The sequence below is a fragment of the Lontra canadensis genome, unplaced genomic scaffold (genome assembly GCF_010015895.1).
Source record: "Lontra canadensis isolate GAN:19392208 unplaced genomic scaffold, GSC_riverotter_1.0 scaffold13, whole genome shotgun sequence".
NCBI classification, from domain to species: Eukaryota; Metazoa; Chordata; class Mammalia; order Carnivora; family Mustelidae; genus Lontra; species Lontra canadensis.
This window is the reverse complement of record NW_022631007.1, coordinates 17,834,774-17,851,586: the sequence shown is the minus strand read 5'-3', so window position 1 is coordinate 17,851,586 and position 16,813 is coordinate 17,834,774. Positions and strand designations below refer to the sequence as shown.

The following is a 16,813-nucleotide window of genomic DNA, read 5'->3' as shown; positions in this document are numbered from 1 at the left end:
GGGTCAGCATATCTATCCTGTCTGTCTGTCTGCCGACTCTCCTTATACCTGAGAGGGTGGCTTCCCTGCCTTCCCAGTGAGGGCAATGACAGCCCTTGCTGGCTGCACCTGCTCTCCAGCGAGGGGCCCTATCATCGGGCTGCCCCCTGCCACCGCCGCGGTGCAAAGACTGGGAAGCCGCAGGTGATGTGGGCCACAGTGTTGGGCACCCTGGTTCCCGAATCCTGCCTTCTGGTGGCCCGGGAGTCCACACACATGTGACTCAGGCTCTGCTCTCCACAGATTGATCGGCTCATTCATCATGGGGCTGACATCCTGAACCCCGTGACGCTCATGCAGGGGGACAGGGTGGCTGTGGGCACGGCTGTCGACTATGGGTATTTCAAATTCTACCAGGTATGGCTCTGAGTGTCCCACTGGCGATGGGGGTGAGGGGTGGGGCCCTGAGAGTCCCTTGAGCAAGGCTGGGCCACAGGCCCTTCCTGCCTCGGAGCGAAACCCAGCCTGGGCTGCACCCTTAGCACACCCTGCCACCGGGGCGCCTGTTGCCAGCTTTCCGAGCACTGCTCCGTGCTGTCCTCACCCTGGGGAGGTGGGCTTCCCCTGTGCTGGCCCGGATCCGTGTCCCTCCCATGCTGGGTGGCCAGGCGGTTGGCTGGGGCCATGCGGTCCCTGGTTGTGACGGGATGCTGTGCCACAGGACCGGAAGATCGCCCACTGCCCCTTCCACATGCTAATGCCAGCCGAGCGGGAGCTGTTCCTGGCCCGCAAGAGGCTCCTGGAATATATGGGCTTCCAGCTGCGCCGCGCTGTCTTTGCCAAGGAGAGTCAGTGGGATCCGAAGCTGCTGACCCTGAGCAAGAAAGGTGGGGGTCACAGGCCGTGACGTCTGTCCTCACAGGCTATGGCATAGGCCTGACGCCCGAGAACGGAGAGTTTCTGGCTGAGCTGGTTAAGGCTGCCACGCCGCCCTCCAGTGGGAAGCAGCAGGGGCTTTGCTCCATGACAGCTCAGTGGCTCCAGGACCCTGCTTTGTTCTCCTATGGGCGGGGGTCATGGGGGCAGGCCCCACTGCTCCATGGGATGCCAGCAGTTGAGGGTAACCTCAGGACACTCTTGGCTTGGGGCCACAGGCTCCCGAGGTGGGCTGATCAGCTCTGGAGCAGGAGGAAGAGGGACCCACTCTGCCCTCTGCTTGGAGAGCTACCTCCCGGGGGCTGAAATGGGGACCGTGCTCCTGCCTGGTGTTGCCTGGTTTGGGGGGTGCGGCCCTGGGTCCTGAGGCCCCACGTGGGCTGGCCAGGGGCAACACACGGCAGAGCCAGCCCGAGGCAGTGGAGTTTTGAGCGAGAGAGTGGAAGGAGGGGCTGCAAGGTCATTAGACTTGGAAGGCAGGCTTATTGGTTTTTTTTAAGATTTTATTTATTTATTTGATAGGAAGAGATCACAAGTAGGCAGAGAGGCAGGCAGAAAGAGAGGGGGATGCAGGCTCCCTGCTGATCAGAGAGCCCGATGCGGGGCTCGATCCCAGGACCCTGAGATCATGACCTGAGCTGAAGGCAGAGGCTTTAACCCATTGAGCCACCCAGGTGACCCGGAAGACAGGTTTATGGATCCCCAGAAGGATCTGGAAAAAACTTAAGTGCATGCAGGGAATTTGCTTCTTAGATGTAGTAATGGCAGTTCTAACAAGAGCCGGACTCCTGGTACAAAGCCATCTGCTGAGAGCCGAGCACACTTCCCCGGAGAGCAGGACACTGTGCGAGACCAGCCCCTTAGCATGCTGGTCAGCCATCTGTGTCTCCTCTCTACAGTAGGGTATCCCCAGGAAGTATAGAGTCATATACCCAGGACAGTGGCCTTTGCACTCAAGTCACCAAGGGGGCTGGGGTTGTGTCTGCCAGGAATCACACAGGTCACTGCTCTGGCCACGGTTGCATAGGACAGGCTCTCCCTCTGGATGGTGGCTGCTGCTTCTACCTAGCTCTGCCTCAGCCGCCGGACCCCTGTGCCCCAACACAGCTTGACTCCTTGCACCCTGGCTCTTCCACCTCTGAGCTCTGTCCCCTCTGCTCCCTGGTTGCTTGCAGCCAGAACTTGGAATGCAAGAATGGTTTAACAACAGCAAAATCAGTGTAATACACCACATTTTTAGACTGAAGAAGAAAACCACATGATCATTTCAACTGATGTAGAAAAAGCATTTGTCAAAATCCAACACCCTTTCATAATAACATACAACAAACAAGGAAGAGAGGGGGCACTCGCTTAACCTGATTAGGGGGTCCTACACTGCTGTGATGTACCCACAGCATACATCAGACCCCACAGTGGGGGACAGGATGCTTTGCCCTATGATCAGGAAGAAGACTGGAATGTGTCCCTCACCATTTCTGTTTGATGTTGTGCTGGAGTTGTTAGCCATCGTAACTAGGCAAGAAAAAGAAAGTCATTCAGATTGGAAAGGAAAGACTTAAACTGTCTCTCTTTGCAGAAATTATCCTGAAGACTGAAAATCCTGGGAATCCTTTTAAACTGCAACTAATATTCAACTAAACATATAAATATTAAAATACAAAATATAAAATGATTACACTATTAAAACTAACAAGTGCATTAAGCTAAGATTGCAGGATATGAGATCAATATGCAAGCAAACCAAAAATGAGATTTAAAAAACTTTCATTTACAGTAGCATCAATAAAAATAGAATACTTGGAAATACATTTAACAACAGCCATGTGAAACTTGCACTCTCAAAACTACAATATGTTGCTGAAGTTAAAGGAGGCCTCAGTAAATGGGAAGACATCTCCTTATCTGAATCCCACCGCCTCCTTTGTACAAATGGGGAAGCTGATTTTCACATTCATATGGAATTACAAAGGTCCCAGAATAACTGTAGTGATCTTGAAAGAAAAGAGCGAAGTGGAAAGACTCACACTTCCTAAATCGAGACTTACTGCGAAATGACAATAACAAGAGTGTGGCACTGGCAAGAAGACAGACATATGGACCGATGGACTGGAACGCAGGTCCCAGAAATAAATACATGTGCATGTCAGCTGATTTTCAACAAGGATGCCCACACTTTGAAATGAGGGCAAGAACAGACTTTTCAACAGATGGGACTGGGACAAGTGGTTATCCAGACACCATAGAATGAAGTTTGACCCTACCTCACACCACATACAAAACTGAATTCAATTTGGGTTGAAGACCTAACTGCAAGAGCTTAAACTATAGATCTCTTCAGAGAGAATATAGGGACAAATCTTCAAATCCTCTGAGTTGGCAATGAATTCCTAGCTATGGCACTGAGAGCACGAGTGATGAAAGAAAAAAATGGATAAATTGGATTTCATCAAAATTAAAAAACTTTCATGCTTCAGAGGACCCTACCGAGAAAATGAAAAGAAAACCCATGGTGTGGGAAGATATATCGAAAATCATATATCTCATAAGGGACTTGTATGTATGATAAATTAAAAAACTTTACAACTCCATAATAAAGACAACTGAATTTAAAAGTAGACAAGGACTTTGGATAGAAATTTCTCCGAAGAAATATCTACAAATGGTGAACAGTTCATGAGAGGATGCTATCATCAGTTTCCAGTCCCATACACATCAAACTGCCCTGAGCTGTCCCTCCACATCCACGAAGATGGAGATAATCGGGAAGTCAGTAACAGGTGCTGGCGAGGACGTTGGGAAAGCAGAGCACTCCCACCTCGCAGGTGGGAACAGAAAATGGTGCAGCCTCTTCGGAAAGCAGTCTGGCCATTCCTTAAATGTTCATCATAGAGTTACGATGTGACCCAGCAATTCCGCTCCTAGGTATACACTTGAGAGAAATGGGAACATATGTCCACACAAAACTCGTGCTCACACGTTTGTAGCAACATTTAGAAAAGCCAAAGAATGGAAACAACCCAAGTATTTATCAAAGGATTATGGATAAGCAAATTGTGGCATATCCCCGCAATGGTATATGATTCATCCAGAAAAAGGAATGGACTGCCAGTGCATGCTAGGACATGGATAAACCTCAAAAAACATTGTTTTAAGCAAAAGAATCTAGTCACCAAAGACCACACACATACCATTCCATTCATAGGAAATGTCCAGAATAGGCCGATCCATAGAGACAAAGTAGGTCAGTGGTTGCCTAGGACCAGGGGGAAGGCAGCTGTCAGGGGCCAGGCTCCCATCTGAATGGATGGGCATGTTGTAAAGTTGAGGACGGTGATGTCTGCACACTGCAAACGTGTGAGCCGCTGTTCTGTGCACTTCACATGTGTGGACAGGATGGAATGCGAATGCTAGGTCATCAGAGCTGCAAGAGTCCCACCGCCTTAACACAAGGAGGTGCTTTCCTTTTACCCTGCCCATGTCCTTCAAAAGAACTGACTGCAGAGCTGCCACCCCTTCAGCCCCACTTCCGGTTCTGCATGACCGTCACCTCTCCTGGTGGCTTGGCTCTGGGGCCATGGGGTCCTCACAACAAGGGCTTTGTTTTGGGAGGTTTCTGCCACATTAGAGGTTAGGTGGCCTTCCTGAGGGGGCTGACATGCTGTTTGAGGAGAGGAAGGTGGCGGGTGGAGCAGAACCTGAGACTGTCCTTGGGGGGGGGCTTCACTGGCCTTTGGTCCCCAGCCCACATGTTTCCTGCTGCCAACTGCCTGACAGCCAGCCAGGAGTCTTCACTCTGGAGAGCATCGTGAGCTAGTCAAGGCCAAAGCATGGCCTCTTAACTGAGCCAGCCGATGGCAGAGATGGATGCAGAAGCAGAGGGAAGCCAAGGAGGGGAAGCCCCTCCCCAGAGGTGGACGCCCTAGTGCCCCAGCCCCTGCTCTGTGTCCTCTGACTTGCTTTGGGCTGTAGAAGGCTTGGGGTCCCCCCTGGTTCTCTGCAGTGCTGGGAGTGGGCCCACCACAGGAGAGAGGTTGAGGTGGGAGGCTCCGGGTTTCTGCTGCCCACGGGCATTGCAGCATGGCTAGGGGGACCCACGGTTCTCTGTCGCTGCAGTGGAGCTGACCCCCTACCAGAGGCTGAAGCGGAAAAGCACCAGCCCATCCAAGTCGCTGCGTGCCGAGGAGCAGGAGATGTAAGTGGCTAGTGGGGCTGCGGGCTGGGCTGCGTGGCCTGGCTGGACTGCCCCTGCCCAGGACAGCCATGGGCGTGGGCCAAGATGAGGATGGCAGATGGGGTCGCAGGGCCCTTGTAGAATGGCCCAGGGGGGTTTGAGCCCTGGCTCTGCTTCTTGAAGACACTTCTGCCGTCACAGCAGCTGGGCTGCCCTGGGGTCCTGCAGCCCTCCCAGCCCCTTCCCCACCGGCCCTTCCCTGGGATCATGGCTCTGTACACAGCCTGCTGTTCCAGAACGGTGTCTCTAAATAAATGGGCACCTCGCTATCCCTGTGAGCATCATGGAAGTTGACTGCAGGAAACCCCGGTGGGTGAGGTGGGGGTGCTGAGCGGGGACAGGCCAGGGGGTGGTGTCCACCCTGGGGGCTCACCTTCCTCCTGACGCAGAGCATGTGAGTGGGCCTGTAGGGTCAGCTGCACCTGCTCTGTGGCCCAAAAGGGTCCCCAACGCCGTGGCATTGTGTTGTTCTGACCATGGTGTTGTGTTTCCGGTTTGAAAGAGCTGGACATCCCTGGACAGGGATTTCAGGTCCCCGTCCACATGCGAGTGGCCACCCAGTGAGGAGAATGGTGGGCCTGGCACCAGCACCCGTCTGTGGGGGCGGCAGGGCCCAGAGGGCGGGCACCCCCCCGACTGCCCCTGTGGCTCCCGTGCAGGATTCCCTTCTTCAAGTTCTGCTCCCAGTGTGGCCGCTCCGTGGGTGTGCGCCTGGTTCCCTGCACCCGCTGCTACGGGATCCTGACCTGCAGCAAGTCCTGCAAGACCAGGGCATGGGGCGACTTCCACAAGCGGGACTGCTGCTCCCTGTCGGTCATTGGTGAGTCTGCACGCCCGGCTGTGGGGGCTGCCGTGGGGGCTGCCGTGGGGGCTGTTGTGTCTGAGGACATGGGCCTGTGGGGTGGGGAGGGGGGGAGGTCTGTATTATTCCCCAAAACCTCTCGGATTCCAGCTGCTTTCCAGAACTCCCAGGTGGGCCTGCTGTGCTGACAGGACGGGGCTGAGCACCCTCTCCCCTCCCCTCCTCTAGGGGTCATGAACCCCTGGCTCCCTGGAGGTGGGCATGGCCAGGGACTTGCAGAACCGGGGCACTATCCCTGGGGCTCCTCTGTACACGTGGGGGCCCTGGTGGGCACCAGTTTCCTTGGACCACAGGGCCCTTGGCATTGGCACTGGTTCTGGAAGCTTCTTCCTAGCCCACCCTCCCAATGTACCCTCCTTTGGATGATCTGGGGAGAAGCTGTGGGCACATGCATGGTGACTCAGGACCAGGGCTCCACTGCTCTGAGGGCAGCTGATGGGGAGCAAAGCTGTGTGCACAGCTGCCCCCTGGGACTTGACCAGGTAGGGAGAGGGGCAGGTGTTGCTTCACTCTTTCTCCGAGCCTGTCCTTGGTATGGATGGACAGAAAGGCTGGGCTGACTGCTGCCCTTGGGCCTGTGCCACTGGAACCCTTCCTCTCTGAGCTCTGACACTCCGTCGTCTCCAGGCCCGTTCTGTGAATTGGGGCTCCTGTGGGGTGCACGTGAGCCTGGACAAGGCACCCTTGGCCTGGAGAGCCCAATCTGGGAGTCCCCCCACTTTGAAGAGACTGAGTCATCGCCGTGCATGCCACACATGTGCAAGCATGACGCCAAGCAGGGCTTGGGCGGGGCTCTTGTCTCTCTGAATGTAGTGGGGAGCCCGGGACTCGCAGAGCTGGGGGGACGCCCCAAACTGTGGCAAGCTGGTAGGGTCCCCAGGGGGCGCGGGGCTCCTCTGCATTCCTGAAGGGGCCTCTGCCTCCCCGGGGACAGCCCAGGCCCCTCACCTTCCTCCTCCCTGCCAGTTCCTCCTCCAGGGCCCCATCTGGAGGACTTGCACCAGAGGGCGGAAGAAACTCAATGACGGAGCGAGCAGCCCTGGATGCCTGAGGCCAGGGAGGGCCCAGCGCAGGCCAGGTGGCCCTGATCCCCACCTGCGGGCACCCACAACCCGGGGCCGCCTCCAGGCTGCTGGCCCTGGGTTCTTCTGGCCTCATGCAGGCTGTCTGCACCTGCATGGCAAGGGCCCCTCCTGATCTCAGAATAAAATGGTCCCATGGGGGGTGTTTTTAACCCTCTGTGCCTTGCTCCACCCGCCCCTGCCACGCCAAGCCCAGAGTTTCCGAGGTATCCCTGACTACTTGGTGCCTGGCATCTGTCAGTTGACGGGAAGGTTGGGTGGATGAGGTTCCGTACTGGAGCTCTAGAGATGACTATCAGAAGGTCACTCCTGCACCCCTGAGGAACGTTTGGGGGCTTCCCAGGGGGTGTCCCTCTGCATTCCTGTTGGAAGGCTCCAGGCCCCCTGCTGGTGCCCAGAAGAGTTGCGGGGAGGGGGGAATGCGTCCATTTCTTCTGTGTGTATTTATTGAGTGTCTGTGTGTGTCAGGCAGGCTCCGGGGCTGAGACGCTGGGTAGGAGAATTGAAGTGATTGAGACAGAGGGGGTGTGGGAGTGACTGTGAGGAGCGCTGCACATCGATGGTGGTGGTGGTGATGGTGGTGGGTCTGCCTTCACAGAGGGTGGCAGGAAGGGGGCAGGGAGGACTGAAGACTGGGGTGCCAGGCCGCAGAGCAAGAAGGTGGTGGGCATGGCCAGGGAGGAGGAGGGGGGGGGCGGGGGGGGGCAGGTGGGAGAGGAAGTTGGGAAAGGGAGGGGGCTGAGCTGGGGCAGGGACCCCAACTAGGCCAGCTTTTTGCCGGTCAAGGCAGCCCCACCGGCAGCCATGGTTTTGCCTGATTTCCCGGTGCTCTCATAAAAGATGGGGCTCCTTTTGTGGGAAGCTTCCTGGGGGGCTCCCAGAAAAAGGGCTGAGGAGGGCACCTGAGCACTTGTGTAGCTCTGCAGGTGTGTGTTGGCCAGTCCTGCCCCAGGCTGTGGCTGTTGGGGGGACTTCCCAGGGAGGGGCCGGGGCCTGGGTGGGGGAAGCCCATGGAGAGGTGTGGGTGGCTCCCACCTCCAGAGTGCTCCTAATGAGCACCTCCTAATTTTGAACTTCTTGTTAATTATTACATTCAGAGATATGTATCCACACAAAAGCAAGAAAAAATTGGATGCCAATTATCCCCAAACCCGGAAGTTTCCATTGCCAATACTTTGGTGTGTGTGCTGCCAATCCCATCTGTGTCTGTGTACACACACCACACACATCACACACGCTGTCCGTCACACCCTCCCACACCACCCGCCACACCACAGACACGCACCACGCACCATACAGCACATACCACGCGCGTGATGTGGGAGCGTGATGGGTATATTCTAAACTTAACCACCCATCTTCCTATGCTAGGATATATTTTTCTGCAACGTAATTTTCCCCAAATGAAAATAGTATTTTTATTCTGATGATGCATGCAATCTACACCCATTGTTAAAAAAAGGACACAATAAAATAAATGAAAACTGAAAATCCTCATCGTATTGCTCAGGAACAGATCCCCTGAACAGATTAGATTGTAATCTGTGCCTAGGTGCACACCAAGTATATCACACGCCCCCATGCACGTGCACACATGTGTTTTCATGTGTCCATTTGTTTTTAATTAAATGGCTCCTCCTGTGATGTTAACCTGCCTTCCTGGGGCACTGCGTGTGTCCTATCATTTTCCTGGAGGAACAGAGGCACCGGCCCACCACCTGCCCCACTGGACGTCTACTGTCTTAGGGCTCACTCGTGGATGGGGGCCACACACACACACACACACACACACACACACACACCTACCTCCCACCTAGTTTTCCTTTGGGCAGAATTCACAGAGGTTGCATTTTCAGGTTTTAGGAGCGTTCCCATAATCATCTTAGCTTGCTTGCTGGTGAGGCCAGTGAGAGTGGCGCCCCCGGGACACCTGGTCCGTAGGGAGCATTGCCAGGAGCTTCCACTTTCCGTCTTCCGGGGACTCACGCAGGAGCTGAAGGTCCTCTCCACACACGGATGCGGCAATGTGGCATTGAGGTATTTCCTCAGGTCCCTTACTGGAGACTCCTGCCCTTCCAGCCTCCGGAGAGCTCTCTCCAGACCCTGCCGCCCTCCCTGCAGCCTGTTTCGGGGAGGACCTTCTCTCCCTTTGAACTTCGCTACATGGAGTTGTTCACTCTGTTGTCAAATCCATCTGTCCTGTCCTTCAGGGTCTGGTTTGCTGGCAGATTTAGGAAGCAGTCCCCAGACTAAGATTATACAAGGTTCGATCAGATTTTAATTTTCATGCATTATTGTTTCACTTATAATTTTATAGTCAGCCCGGAATTACTGTGTAAGATCTGAGAGCCAGCTGGCAAGAACTGCCCACGGGGCTAGTGGTGACTGAATCCCACTGAGGGGCAAGTCTCCCAGGGATGCTCCAGGCTGTGGCTCCTGCAGCCTCGGAATGCCCTGTCCCCGCCATGGGACAGTCTTCAGGGCTCCGTGTCCCTGCGGAAGATGCTAGCTGTTACTGTGTGCTTCTTCAGATGACTTGATTTGGCCTGTTGGGTTCAGAAATGTCTTATTGACACTTTGTAACTATTCTAATTGTTTAGTGTGATTGGGAGACATGTGGCATCTTCAGTGGCTTGAGGCTTCCAGGCAAGTCTGTGCTGTCCCTGTCCGGTCGAGTCTGACAGTTTCCTGAGCAGAGGCGTCCCCACTGGCTGCTCTCCCTGTCTCTCCTCACACCATCCCTGGGGAAGTCTGCTCAGCTCTCCCCAACTGGGCCACTTCCAGAACCTCCTGCCCCCACCACCATGGCCCTCCTCTCTGTCCCTGCAGCCAGCAGAGGCCAGCCCGTGCTGCTCCTGCACTCACTTGTGTCCCATCCAAGTCCCCTGCATGGCTGCTCCCCTGTACCCATAGCTCACTGTCCCCCTTAGGACTGCTCCAGCCCCCCTTTCAGCCCCCAACTGAAGACTGTGGCTCTTCCCCTCCTGTTCCCAGAAGGCCACTGTGGAGTCCTCTCCAGCTTCTGGGTCACAGGAGCATTGGGTTGTTACCCCTGACTGCCATGCTCCCAGCTCCTGAATATCATAGACAACTGGATCCCTACCATGCGGGAGTCTGTGTTCTAGAAGGGAGAGCCATCCTGTGGGACAAATGCCTCCTTGCCAGACTCCAGCAGGACAGGAATGGTGCTTCCAGCAGAGTCTCCCGGGCTGCGAGGATGCCAGCTTGTGCAGGGCTCCTTGGGGCCAGGGAGGGGTGGCCCCACCAGGAGGGCACAGGCCCACCTCCCTGCATGCATGCGGGTGGGGGGTGGGGAAGGGCACAGGCCCCACCTCCCCCGTGCCTCTGGGGGTGCACAGGCCCTATCTTCCTCCTCCCTGTGGGCCTGGGGTTTCCCCGGTGTCCAGGGCGCCGAACCTGGCCCCGGTTCTCTGGGTTGGAGCCTGTGGCTCCTTCTTCAGTGGGAAGAAGCCTGTGGCGGCTCCATCCCCGTTGTCAGTGGCAGTGCGGCAGCCTTGTGTCTACGCGGGATGCTTCTAGCCCGTTTCTTGAAAGGATACAGGTGCTACATTTTAGGGATTGTACACCAAAGTTAATCATCCCGGCTTAAATCTTTTCCTCTGGACTTCCCTTAACTTACTGGTCTGGGTGCCTTTGTGTGTTTTCCCTTCCATGTGAAGCGCCCCCGCCTGCCCACCCCCACCATGGCCCCTCTGTCATCCAGAACATTCTGTTCCTCAGGAATCCCGCCGCTTGTATCTTGGGAATACCCGGACCCAGGCGCCTCCTCCCTGGGCCTTACAGGGCGCTGGGTCATTGGGGCAGGGGGTGGATGCTGTGCGCCTCATCACCCTGCTCTGTGCCAAGCTCTGTCTGGGGTAGGGGGAAGGCTGTAGGGAGGCTGGCCGGCAGGACAGTATTGTGTCCTCTCTGCGGTCCGATCCCCCCGACGGCGGTCCACGGAGACCCCAGCCAGAGCAGGGCACAGCCAGCCTGTCACAAGAGCAGCGGGCAGCTGGTCTGCTCTTCAGAATCTCTGTGACCAAACTGTCTTTACTCCACTCGGAGCCAAGGCCCAGTCCTGCCAGAGTGTGCATCAAGGGGTGCCTGTCTGGCCACCCGTCCTGGGGAAAGCTGCAGCACACAGCTCTCTCCTAGAAGGTTCTGTGACGCTGAGCCCCTCTCCCTGCTTCTGCTCTGTGAGCATGAGGTGTCCCTGAGGCTCTGGGGGGACCCGTTTCCTTCTCCTCTGACCATAGTGTGTGCAGCCTGTTGGCTCCCTGTGAACATGGAGTTGGGGTCACTTGGGCCCTGTTGCAGAGTCAGGGTCCCACTGTGCCCAGGTCAGGCCCCATGCCAAGCCACCCCCCCTTCCCCATGCCCCTGCTTTGTGGGCTCCACTGTCATGGGGAGCTGGCCTCCCTGGGACTTGGGGGTGTAGGAGGACAGTAGTGGGGGTGTGCACTCAGAGGGGATAGGGCACAGGGCCTGGTGACTTGTGAGGGCCTAGTCACCTTGGAATGGGAACGCCTCAGCAGGCCTGGCACAGAGGTCCGTCTGGGTGCTCCCCTGAGCCTCGGGACTGTGAGGGCAGGAGTGTAGGCCAGCCAGGCAGTGGTGTGGGAAGGATGGGTGCTCCAGGGAGAGCCTGCTGGGGCAGGGGCAGAGCACAGCATGGAAACACCCAGCATGTGGGGGACACCTGTGGGGGATGGGCTGCAGAGAACATGCCCTGTGTCTCTAGGAGCTGTGGGAGAGCCCTCAGGGTGGACGTGGTTAGCGATGGAAGTTGTACTGGGGGTGGGGTGTGATCTCATGGCTGGTCCTGCTGTGGGGAGTGCTTGTGGGAGGAGGGGGTGGCCTACAGAACAGGGAGTGGAGTGTGAGACTTCCTCCTGCTCCGCTGGACTGTGGAGGGGATATGTGTGTGTATGTGTGTGCATGTGTGTCTGTGTTCATGTGTGTGCCTGTGTACATGTGTTTGTGCATGTGTATATGTGTCTCTGTGTCTCTGCATGTGTGTCTGTGTGTACATGTAAGTCTCTGTGTCTGTACATGTGTCTCTGTGTGTCTGTGTGCATGTGTGTGTGCACCTATACATGTGTCTCTGTGTGCGTGTGTCTGTGCAAGTGTGTGTGCATATGTCTGAGTGTCTGCACATGAGTCTGTGCATGTGTGTGTGTGTGACTCTGTGCACGTATGTCTGTGTGTGCATGTGCGTGTTCATGTGTGTCTCTGTGTGCATGTTTGTGTGTGCAGGTATATCTTTGTGTCTGTACATGTGTCTGTGTGCATGTGCGCACGTACCTGCATACGTGTCTCTGTGTGTGTATGTCTGTGCATGTGTGTGCATATGTCTTTGTGTCTGCGCATGTGCCTCTGTGTGCTTGTCTCTGTGTGCATGTGTGTGTGCATGTGTGTGCACATGTGTGCATGCATGTGTGTCTCTGTGTGTGCATGTGTGTGTAGAGGGTAGTGCTGAGCAGGTGGAGTGCTGGGTTAACAGGGGGCTCACCCAGGCAGCTCCCGTGGGCTAGGTTTGTTGAGGCTGGTCTGGGACTACCCCACCCACCTCCTCTCTCCCTGCCACTCCCCGCCTTCCTCTGGCTTGGGAGTGTGCCCAGACAACCCCCTTGCTCACCCATCCCCTGACCCTTGCTCCTGTCTTCCTGAACCTCTGGGCTCTACTTGGTCACTCACCTGGGCCCTTGGCACCCTCTCTCTGGTGGGGAAAGACATGCCCTGCTCCCTTCCCCGGTGCTAGGAGGTCACTGCCAGGTGCAGGTGAGCTGGGGCAGGTGGGGAGCAGGACGGCAGATGTGTGTGGGGTGCCCTTGGTGATCAGATGTGTGGCTTCACAGCTTGGAAGTGCCCACGGCTCCAGGGGACCTGGCCTACAACAGAGCCCGGCTCAGTGGGGGAGCAGTGGGTCAGGAGGGCACTGGAGAAAGAGGGCCTGGCAGGGGGTGGGTGAGGGATGCTCCGGCTGGGGAGCCAGCGTGCAGGGCCACGGGCACGCGGCATCTGTGGCAGTGTGCTCTAGAGAGGGCGAGGCCCAGGAGGGGGAGCGAGGGCTTGATGGGCTCCACTTGGATCAGGGGAGCCCACAGGGCCAGGCAAGGATGAGGCATTTGAGAGGAAACCCCATCCTCGGGGTGTGAGCGGAGGGCCAGGGCTGGGGAGATGGAGGGACTGGGCTGGTTGCTATGACCCCTCCCCGGGCCCTTGGGAGAGCAGGTGGCACCCTGAGGGGTGGCCAGGTGAGGTCAAGGAAGCCTTGGGAGGAGATGCCCAGGTAGCCAGGAACAGAAGTGATCCAGGGCGTCTGAGAGAGGAGCAGCCCGAGATGAGCTCAGGATGGAGAGGGACGGTCCTTCTGGAATGTTAGTGATGGACTCCAAGGGCCTGGAACCCACGGTTGTCAGGGTTCCACCCAGAATCCAGTGTTCTGTGACCTCTGGAGAGACGGGCAATGGGGTGGCCTGGTAGGTCACAGGAAGGACACAGACAACACAGGGCCAGGAGCTGTGGTTTCCTTTCCTGCCACAGACTGGAGGCACCCCCCACCCTGTCGTTGGGAGGCAGGCACTGCCCTGTCCCCTTCCTTGGGCCCCGGCTACAGACTGACCACAAGCCAGTGTGTCTGGCTTAGTTTTGTTTGTGGTTTGGGTTCTTTTATTTTGAAGAACCCACCTCTCCCCACACTTGAAAAGCTTCACAGCCCCACAAAACCTGTATCTGGGCTGGTTTCACCTTGAACATCTTAAAAAATCCACAAAACAATGTAAGGATCCCTGACCTACCACCACTCGGGTGAGACACCTGTCCGCACTGATGTCCATCCTGAGCTGTGCTCATCCCATGCCTGGTTTTTAAAGAACCGGAATGAGAGGCAGCCAGGCCTCCACTCCTGTCCCCTTAGATGGTTTCACTTTTCCTTCTTGTGTCCCTAAAAGGCATGTGGGACTGCTTTCTATTGTAAGATTTTACACTGCATAGCGCTTTGGAAAATCTCTTTCTGTGTTCTGATGATAAGGAAAATTGAGCACTTTTTCATATGTAACTAATTATTTATCCTATTTATTATTTAAAGATTTATTTATTTGAGAGCATGGAAGTGCGTACACACAAGCGGGGGGGGAGGGACAGAAGGAGAGAGAGAATCCCTGACTCAGGGCTCGGTCTCGATTGCATGACCCTGAGACCACGATCTGAGCCGAAGTCGAGCCAGATGCTCAACTGACTGGGCCGCCCCGCCATCCTCTTCATTATTTCTCCAGCATTTGGAGTCCCGTGTCAGGGATTGGGCTCCATGGGAGTGGGATTGCGGTGCATGTTCTCGCTGGGATGGCTCTGTTCTCGAGTGATGTGTGCCATGGCCTGTGCTTTCGTGTCTGGTCCGTCTTGTGCAGGACGGAACATTGGAGTGGCCACGGATGCCCATGGCGTCCTTGCGGCTTGAGGCTCTTTGTCTCCAGGGACGCTTGCTGTGCCCTCGGGTCATAATGTCCCCTTGTCTTCTCTGTGCTTGAAGTGTGGCTGTCTACAGTTTGCTTCTTAGTCTGTCCCCAGTTCACATGTTGCTGGTGTGAGGTAGGGGACTGCTTGAGCTTTGCCATGTAGCTAGTCGAGGGCCCCCCACGGGTTATTTTACGTGCCCTTCTCACCCACCCCCTCGCAAGCCCTTCATCTGCTCCCCTTCTCAGACTTGCCTTTTCCAGACTTTCCTCCAGAGGGACTCAGACAGGCCTGGTCTCTGTAGCCTGGGGGCTGCACTCAGGCTGCCAGCCTGTGGGTGAGGTGCAGGGGGCTTTCCTTTCTCCGAAACAACCAGCTCACCGAGCCCCTGACCTGCCTCCCTGCCACAGCTGCCCAAAGGCATGGAGCTCCTGCCAACCTGCCTCTTGTGCAGGCCCCACCTCCTGTGGGGTCCTCATTTTCTGTGGGGAGGGCCCTTGCTTTCTGTGGGGGGCCTCTCTACCTCTTGTGTGGTTCCTGCCTCCTGTGGGGTCCCCATGTCTGTGGGGTCCCTGTCTCCTTTGTGGGGTCCCCATCTCAGCTCTGGCTGATGCTTTTCCCAGTCTGCTGTTTTCTTTTAAACAATGGGCTTGTTCTAACCCGAGGGCTTCCATCTCTCTGACCCCACACAAACTTCTGTAGACTGTTTGTCCGCCAACCTGACGCTCTCGGGCTCTGGCTCTCAGTGGTGGGTGTCTTTGGGGCATGCTGTAATTTTTAATTTAAATTCCCATCGTGGGTGATAATGGGACTCCTTCTCCCAAGGGCCTCTTACTCTGCCTGGGCCGGGGAATCCTGCCTGATACGGCTGAGGACCAGCGGGACTCCGCTCTGGGGAGATGGTTTCTGGGCAGAGCCCCGCCTGGCAGCAGCGCCCCCCCATACTCCAGAGCCCCACGACGGCTACTGGCTTTGCGGCGTTCCTTGCCTCGTGCAGTGTGCAGTGTGCAGAGCTGTCCGAAGGGGCGGGCTCATCGCTGTGAGCATCAAAACCAGACATTTCCTGGTGTTTCCTCCCAAGGCTCACGCTTGATTGGGACAGTCTGTCTGGTTCCCACTGCTGCTGCTGTGTGGTTTGAGGCTCCTGGGAGGTTCCTGGCTGCCTCGCTTCTTTGCCTTCCCAGGTCGGGCCCAGAAATGGGTTTCTGCTAGAAACCGTGCAGGGTCCTGCTCACATTTTCAGGCCCCGCAAAGGAAGGAGGGAAGCATTTCCCTTCACCGAGGTTGCCCGTCACTGGGTCCTGTCCGTCCGTGCCCCGTCACCAGCCCTACACCCACCCCCACCTTTGACAGATTGGACCCGCGACTTGCCACCTATCTTGTTTCCTGCGGGAGCACAGGCCCCAGTTCCAATCCTTCCACATTTACTAGTAGATCTGTTGTCTACCCTGAACTAGAGCTAGCCCTTTGATTATATGTGCAATTTCTGGCCAGAGGGCTTGTCTCCAGGTAAAGGAGCACTGGTCTCCTGGAGGGAAGGACATGACTTCCCACGCATGTGTGCATGTGGAGCCCTGCACCGGCCTGCCTGCTGGAGGGGCTGGCTGCTCTCGGCTGCCAGCAGGGGCTGGTCCTCATGTATGCGGCCTCCTGGCTGTCTCCAGGGGAATGAATTGGGACCCAGAGCCAGGGAGCGGCCTCTCCCTGACCTGGTCCCCACCTGCCCCTGGCTGGTGCTGGAAGCCCACCTCATTTGTGTCCTTCCCCCACAGGGAAAACAGAATCAGCTGTGTTCACAAAGAACTTCCAGAAGTCCTCAAAACACCTGGGCAAGAAGGCGAGCCAGAAGCCTGAGCCCCCAAAGCCACCAGGCCGGCCGAAAAACTACTCCACATACAACCAGGAATGAGTGTCTGGTGATCCACGTGTTCCGTGGACTCTGGAGGCTGTGTCCCAGCCCGCCCAGGGAGGGAGGCCGTCCCCCCACCCCCACCCGCTGGGAGGAGTTGGACCACCCTGCCATCCCCTGGCTTTAGGGTGGGCAGGCTGGTGAGCCCCTGGTCACTGCTGAGCCACAAGGAGCTGCAAGCCCTAGAAAAGCCTTGTTTTTCCCTCCCAGGGCACGCCACCCCCCACCCCTGCACAGGGGAACAGGGTCCTGGCCACTGGCTCCTCGGCACATAGGCCCACGGAGGAGAGGCTGTGCGAGGCGTTTCCAGGCAGACTAGCATGGCCGCAGTTCCCAAATAAAGTGACCTTGCG

The 16,813-nt window shown here is 56.5% G+C and overlaps 1 protein-coding gene across 3 annotated transcripts in view; it reads left to right on the top strand.

Moving 5' to 3' along the window:
* Positions 1 to 16,615, top strand: part of ANKMY1 (ankyrin repeat and MYND domain containing 1) — a 41,930-nt gene extending 25,315 nt beyond the window's left edge. For 2 of the 3 annotated variants that reach the window (XM_032857657.1, XM_032857658.1), the window contains exons 14-18: positions 283 to 396; positions 701 to 866; positions 5,032 to 5,110; positions 5,809 to 5,969; positions 16,324 to 16,615. In XM_032857657.1, coding sequence (XP_032713548.1) covers positions 283 to 396; positions 701 to 866; positions 5,032 to 5,110; positions 5,809 to 5,969; positions 16,324 to 16,460 — 657 coding nt within the window. In that variant the 3' untranslated portion in view covers positions 16,461 to 16,615. Of the gene's footprint in view, positions 1 to 282; positions 397 to 700; positions 867 to 5,031; positions 5,111 to 5,808; positions 5,970 to 6,977; positions 7,221 to 16,323 lie in introns of those variants that run through there. The other variant, XM_032857659.1, reaches the window with a different exon arrangement.
* Positions 16,616 to 16,813: the final 198 nt, after the last annotated feature.